At 36.7% G+C, this 7654-nt stretch overlaps 2 protein-coding genes across 9 annotated transcripts in view; one reads left to right on the top strand and one right to left on the bottom strand.

The window, feature by feature from the left end:
* LOC112462031 (diuretic hormone receptor-like) overlaps positions 1–397 on the bottom strand; it is a 2975-nt gene extending 2578 nt beyond the window's left edge. The window contains exon 1 of the mRNA XM_025027549.1: positions 355–397. Within this exon, the coding sequence (XP_024883317.1) occupies positions 355–397 (43 nt within the window). The remainder of the gene's footprint in view (positions 1–354) is intronic.
* A 2314-nt stretch (positions 398–2711) lies between these two features.
* LOC112462072 (soluble guanylate cyclase 88E) overlaps positions 2712–7654 on the top strand; it is a 15256-nt gene continuing 10313 nt past the window's right edge. Inside the window, exons 1-3 of one of the 8 annotated variants that reach the window (XM_025027657.1) lie at positions 4923–5274; positions 5843–5879; positions 6101–6209. The gene's annotated coding sequence lies outside the window, so the exon portion shown is untranslated. Of the gene's footprint in view, positions 2808–4922; positions 5299–5342; positions 5880–6100; positions 6210–7654 lie in introns of those variants that run through there. The other 7 variants (XM_025027630.1, XM_025027668.1, XM_025027647.1 and 4 more) reach the window with 7 other exon arrangements.

Here is a 7654-nt window from a genome sequence, read left to right as displayed (position 1 = left end):
AAAAAGAGAGAGAGAGAAAGAAAACTTTTTCCTAGGTTTTCAAGTTACTTTTGTGTGCAAACATTTCTCTCTCATTGTCAGTTATATCGTGGATTATATAGGAAACGATAAGAGATATATAAAGAAACGTAATAGAGCTTGCTTTTATTTCGCGTTGCGTTCCACATTTACGTGTAATAAATTTTAATTAATGAGCGGTTTCATTTGTATAATCTTTCAATATAAAAACATTCCTTGTTTAAATAAATTGTTTTTATACCTTTTCACAAATATGCTTAACATTTGATTTCAACTATGAAAAAAACACACTTGATTTAATCTAATATAAACAATGTTCAGCAACACGTATATAACCTTGTGGTGCACCTGCTGGATCAACAATCGCGACAAGTACCATACAGTTATCATTAACAATGAGAAAAGTTTATCGTGAAAAGTTTATCTTGAAAACTATTAAGATTAAAATTAAAATATGATGTACTATCCTACACAAAATAATTACAGATAGAAAATAATTTCTTAATATTACAAAATTTATTCACTCATTCTTTGAAATTATCGAGTTTCTTTCGTCGAACAAAGGAATAGAATATTTTTCATCTCGATAAATTTATATATTCGGTAAACTAGACTTGATAAGCAAAAAAACACAATAGATGCTTATCTATATAGTATATCGTATACCGTTAATGTATACCATTAAGCAAAATGTGAAATGTGTTAAAAGAATACGTAAAAACGTATAGATATTATACCTACTGTGTTGAAAAAGTGTAAAAAAAAAAAAAAATTCAGAGACATGCTTAATGGGGCTTTATAACAATAGAGATTGAAAAATTGACCTTGTTTAGAGTTAGGAATTTTCACATACGCATTTCACTCTTTTCACTTTTTTTGTTCGTTCGTATTTTCGAATCAGAATCCCGCAATCGCCAGTGAAGAACTTTCGAAAAACTTTTGATCTTTGATTAAACCTGCATTGTTTCGAAGGTAAATCCTTCCCTTATACCTTATACCCTTCGTCTTACCTTTTGAACGCCTTTCGATGTGCTCTCCGCATTTGATGCACTGAATGGATGAAAAACACACTTTATCGCGACCGACACATTTCATCCGCGACGATTTACGAAAGAATAAAGTACTCACACAGCATTCCGGCGATTACACGACACCATGAAAAATGAATGAAACGTGATGAAAACGAACACACCCCATTCACGGCATAGCACAACGTAGACTGCGAAGAACTGCAAATTTCAAACGGAAAATTGACTTGGTCGATTGGCCATCAGCAATTGGTCGATTGGCGCGCGCTTTAACACTCAATCAACCAATCTCAGGTCCCCTGCCTCCGCACGTTGCGCGCGTTACATACGACATGCGCTTGCAAGTATGTATGTACATTATTATGGTAAATAGCTATAGGTATGTTCTTTTCCATTCTATCGTATCGTTTCTTCCGTTTCCTTTAATTATACACAGATATTTGTCCTTTCGAAATATACGCGCAGTATATCAGTTATTCCACTTTTATTTTATTTTTATATTCTCTCTAATCGCTCAATTACCTTCCACGTGTCGCTTCAGAGATATACCTATATATTATATATTTTCACTCGCATTACTCGTATTAAAATGAGTGCAGTTGGAAAAAAAAGCGTATTTATACGTTTCAATTTTTTTCAACGTCTCAAATTTTTCTACGTAGTTCGTAGAATAATTGAACAAGCGTACGTGTGGTTGCGTGTATAGTGGAAAAGAATCGCGGAAAAAGCAAGATCGCAACAAGTGTTAGACAACATTATATCTTTCGTTTCTCCTCTTTTTCATTACCGTGTTATATATTTTATCATCACGCACGTGCAAAAAAATGTGTATGTGTAGTGTGTATGCAGTGATGGGAATAAATATGTATATATAAGATGTATAGGATATGCAAAATTAAACTTATCGAAATATCATACCGCGGTTTTTCACTGTCCCCGTTAAGAAGTCACTAATTTAATAGGCACGTTATCTCGTAACGCACAGTTCGTTACAATACTATGCGCTGTTTACGAGGAACATATTTTATCACAGTTGCCGCGCGTCAGAGTTATCTCTGTTAAATATTAACTATACTAATAAAGCACCGTCTTACGTGTGTAAGTCTAATATGCTCTTCTCGCGGAGAATACTCATCCTTTTCATCAAGGCCGACTAACGAATAAACTCATTTCTAGCTCATCATCTCTCTCTCTCTCTCTCTCTCTCTCTCTCTCTCTCTCTCTCTCTCGTTGTATGAATTTATAAACACAACTTTTTAATAAAATTGTGTAAGAAACATATTGCATATATGTATAACATATGGGTCTTTATTGTACGCGCGCTATACGCGATCGTGATACATATGTGTGTGTCTCTATTATTTTTAAGCTTAAAAAGTTACATCACTTGGCTTACCTCATTGTGCAAGTTGTTTATGTATATATGTATGTGCACATTTAAGACCATCGCACACAAAATGCATAGCTTTGCATAAGCGTAGCATTAAGGGTCGACAGGAGTCACACGGCCGAAGCCGAATTCTAAATTGGCACGGTGGAGACCTCTGTCGGGGGTTGGCTTGGCTGCGAGTCCGTATTTTATTTATTACAAATTTTTATTGCATTTTTGCTCTTAAAAATTTATGATAAATAAAATACGGACTCGCAGCTAAGCCAACCCGACAGCAGAGGTCTCCACCGTGCCAATTCCGAGTTTGCCTGATGATGAGTCTCCTGCTGCCGACCCTTAAGGCCATCGCACACAAAATTGCATAGCTTAAGGTAAATCCAGACAAACTTGCGCATAGCGCATAAGGAGAATAATCGACTGTGCGTGGTCTATTTTCTTACGGCCTTACGCGTATGACTTAAAACTTTGTTACGTGCAATGGCCTTAAGAAATCAACGGTATGGCGTCGCTACCGCTTTAGGGCCGTGCCTCAAGTTCTTGACTGTGCGTGGCTGATTTGCTTACTGCTCAAGTTTTTCCATGTGCCACGGCCTTAGGGCCGGTCTACAATGGGTGTCGTAAGTCGTAAAGCGTAAGACTTGACCACGGACAGTCTATTATTCTTCTTGCGGTTGAAGAATAATGAACTGTGCGTGGCCACGTCTTACGATTTACGACTTACGACACCCATTGTAGACCCCGCATAAGGGCCGGTCTATAATGGGTGTTGTAATTCGTAAATCGTAAAATGAGGAGCACACACTTCTGCATAACGCATACGGCGTAAGCATAAGAAAACTGCGTGGTCCATACACATGTGCCGAAGGAACGAGACCACGCAAGTTTCTTATGCTTACGCTGTATGCGTTATGCAGAAGTGTGTGCTCCCCGCTTAAGACGTGACCACGCACAGTTCATTATTCTTCGACCGCAACGAGAATAATGGACTGTGCGTGGTCACGTCTTACGACTTACGACTTACGACTTACAACACTCATTGTAGACCAGCCCTAAGAGATATGGGTGTGTGTGTACATACGTGTGTGTACATACGTGACAATGGAAAATTGGAGCACGTTTTAAAATCATACATCTTTTAACAATTCTTACCGATATATAAAAAGAGTATAAAAGAGTTAATCTCGCAATATATACATATACTCATTTCATATGTTGTTATCCTTATCCTTTTCATCGATTGGTTTTTGTTGAAAAATTGGTAATACTTGAGGAGAGCTCCCTCCTCACCGATTTCGCTGACGTTAGGCTTAATCGACGCGTTTTTGCACAAAACGAACGAATCTGGCAGAAAAAAGTCCCGCTCTGCCCCGCGAAGCAAGATATTAACTGTTAAAGTTGACGACTATCAGGTATGAAACCTGTCATACCGACGAATCATATTACTGTGTTTCGTTAATCTCAACGCTTACCTAATATCTATAACAGAAATACGTTGTTAAAGCAGAGAGAATAGTTGATATATGAAAAAGTACATATTTATGCACGTAATAAATAATAAAATTTAATATATTGTTTTCAAGTTTGTGGTTTTGATTACAACAGAGAATATTTTAAAACACAAATTATTTCTGTTACAGATATTAAGCGTAAAAGTTAACGAAACAGAAATAAAATTGTTAAAGCAGAGAATAGTTGGTATGAGAAGTACATATTATGTATTTTATTATGTACATATTATACCAACTATTCTCTGCTTTAACAACGTATTTCTGTTAAAGCGTTTAAGTTAACGAAACATAAATAATTTGTTAAAGCAGAGAATAGTTGGTATATGAAAAGTACACATAAATATGTACTTTTCATATATCAACTATTCTCTGCTTTAACAACGTATTTCTGTTACAGATATTAAGGGTTGAAATTAACGAAACACAGTAATATGATTCGTCGGTATGACAGGTTTAATACCTGATAGTCGTCGACTTTAACAGTTAATATCTCGTTTCGCGGGGCAGAGCGGGACTTCTTTCTGCCAGATTCGTTCGTTTTGTGCAAAAACGCGTCGATTAAGCCTAACGTCAGCGAAATCGGTGAGGAGGGAGCTCTCCGTAAGTATTACCCTTTTTTAATTGCACGGTCAAACGATGGTCACGTGGTGAAGAATGTATCACAACTTTGCATTTTCGGAGCACTATTTCTCAAGATAAAGAATAGAAAAACAATAAACACGGACCTTTAAAGTTTAAGTGTGTGCGCGCGCGAGCGCATATAATGTATGCAATGTACATATACATATATCCAATATCTCATCCAAGTATGGTTAGTAAGATCATGAATATAACAAAAATTAAATTATATTATTAAAATAAATAAAAATAGTAATAAATTAATAAGAGTCACGGATAATTTTAGTTTAGTTTGGGTTTTATAGGTTTAGGTTTAGGTTTAGGTTTAGGGTTAGGGTGGGTTTAGGTGAAAAACCGTGACGCCGTGACGTCGTGTGACGTCGTGACGGGGAGCAATTGACAATTAATACGGCTCATTAGTAATCGACGGGCTCGATCCGCTCGATGGGGATAACGATTTATTGTCTCATTGACGCGCGTAACGTCAAGCTTGACGTCGAATAGCAGGAAATGCCAGTTTTGTGCTCGATAATGCAGTAGATATCGCGACCGCCTCTGCAGTAGCGAGTAGCTCGGAGGCTCGGAGTACCTAGCGTGTAGCGTCGTCGCTCTCGCGCTCGCGGGTGACGTGACTGACGTCGTGGTCGTGGATATGGATTAGCCAGGATTAACGCGGACAAAGGCGTCAATCTAATCTCTAATCGTTTGAATGGTTCGAATTGAATTTTTGATATATGTATGTATATATATATATATATATATATATATATATATATATAAAACAAAAATTAATTATAACGTGTATTAAAATATTTTGCATAATAACGGAAACGTTAATCAAACCTGCAGTATATATTTTGAAAATTAATGAAAATAATAATATTCAAGAAAAGTAAGAAAAAAACGAAAGATGGTAAAGAAAATCTAAAAGAAGACAACGCGCGCGCGCATTAAAATAAATTAAATTAAAATAGGATAGGATAGGAAACGTAAATTATAAAGCTATAAGTACGTATTTATATACGTATATAATAAAATAAATACTGAAAAAAAAATAAGATGAATATATGCTTAGAGTCGTTGAAATTTGTATGATAAAACCCGTAAATTATAGAAATACTGTCAAGTTTATCTTGGAATTTGGGATCATCGCGTAGAAGTAATCGACCCGCGTCGAGAACTTGAAAGGAAAGTCCAATTTTATAAGTAAAATATGTTTTGCGAAATTGCACTTTTGTAAGACACCGAGAAAATCTATTTATTCTGGATTTTTCGGATAGGAAAATATAATATTGAAATTGTAACGTTACGCACAGAGTAAGTACATACTTATATAATCTTTAACATTTGAAAGACCATAATATATAGATATACATATATGTATATAAATTATAGAGATAAAGTAATTATAATTTCATAATCGGCATACATTCGATGAAAATAATCAGTTTTTGAGTTTAATAAACAAATATTTATTAAGTTAAAAAAAATTAAGTTTTATCCGTTTTTCTTCAGTAACTCGCTTATTTTTTTGACAGGAACTAGACAACTAGACCGTATTTACGATAAAAACCAGAAAGTACCTTCAACCTTATGACGCAGTGACGCTCGATTTAAGGGAAGATTACAACAAGTGGTTCCATTATGGTATCTTATCACGAATCATTATTTCTATTATTTGCTCCTAGTCGGTACGATACTTAAATACATTTTCCATGTTATTTACTTCTCTGGGAAATATAGCGATCACACACATCACACACGTACGTTTCGTCGGAGTTGTCTATGATCGCCCGAAAAAGAGCACGAACGAAATTAATGTACGTGTCTTGTTCGCGATTATTATATTCTAATGCGGTAAAAAAAATACCTACTTTCTCCATTATCAGGTTCGTTGTAGAATTCTTCGTATCCTGTGTGTGGATTTTTTACACGCGAAAAGGCTTACTCTTGCAAGGCCGTCTTTACGTAGATTTGGGAGAGGGTGTAACTTGGAAATTTATCTGAAAGAATGTATCTGGTCTTGCACGTGCGAGTAACGATCATCATTCGTAGACAGGTCAACTATATGTTGTACATATATTAGCATGTTTGTGAAATCGTTGGTCGTTGGTCGCGGACATTGCATTTTTTTCGTGTTTCGCCCACGTCGTATTTGAGTATAAGATACGCGGTATCGGGAAAATGTAATACGATAAAAGCACAAAACTTGACGTACATCGACGTACATGACGCTCCTTATTGCGTTTGCCAAGTGTGCCAAGTTTGTCCAATATAGGAGATGAACGACATTTTTGTCGTTCGCTATTATACCCGACGTCCAAGTCGCGCTTAATCGTTCAGCTACAATTAAACCATAAAATAATTATTATTATTCGAGAAAAGATACAATTACGAGTAGAGTCGCATTACTCGCTATATTGTGTATTCGCAAGTTATTTGAACTCGCGTTTGGCTAATTTTACCATTTTAATTATACGGTCACAATTATAAATATCTGCGTTGAAAAATTGAAAGGATCGGAGGACTTGTTCCAACGAGCGCGCGCTCAGGCACGAGGCGGAATATAAAATTGCAAAAGGACTGGAAGGATATCTGCCGGTGCTGCCGGTAATGGGGCGCAGGGAGCAGAGAGCTAGCTGAGATCTCTCTAATCTCCCAAATTGAACACGATATTGATTCGTGATTGTTGTAACGCGGAAAAGTATCGTCTCGATCTAATTAACCGTAATAGCTAACCGTAATAGCTACCTATCCCGGGCGGGACAATTATAATTCGCATTTCATAATCGAGTCACACGCAAAGCAGGGTCCTTAAGGATCTTATTAGCTAACAGCGCTGCGAGGGAAGACCAAGTGGATTGATCAAGCGGACAGGAACGGAGCTTGGTCATCCTGGAACGTGGTGGTGGGCCCTCGTTTGGTGAATTCTCGACGGTTAGGTTTCGTTCGATTTTCCTTCCAGTCAACAAAATCCTTAATCGTCTGTTATAGTCGCGAGCAGAATATCGATTTTGGAGAATTTTGACGATAGACTGGACGTTCAACACACTCACACTCTCTCTCTCTCTCTCTCTCTCTCTCTCTCTCTC

This window comes from Temnothorax curvispinosus, unplaced genomic scaffold, assembly GCF_003070985.1.
Source record: "Temnothorax curvispinosus isolate PA1 unplaced genomic scaffold, ASM307098v1 QBEX01001309.1, whole genome shotgun sequence".
Classification (NCBI taxonomy): domain Eukaryota; kingdom Metazoa; phylum Arthropoda; class Insecta; order Hymenoptera; family Formicidae; genus Temnothorax; species Temnothorax curvispinosus.
Note: the sequence above shows the minus strand (reverse complement) of the source record. Positions and strands in the feature narration are given on the sequence as shown.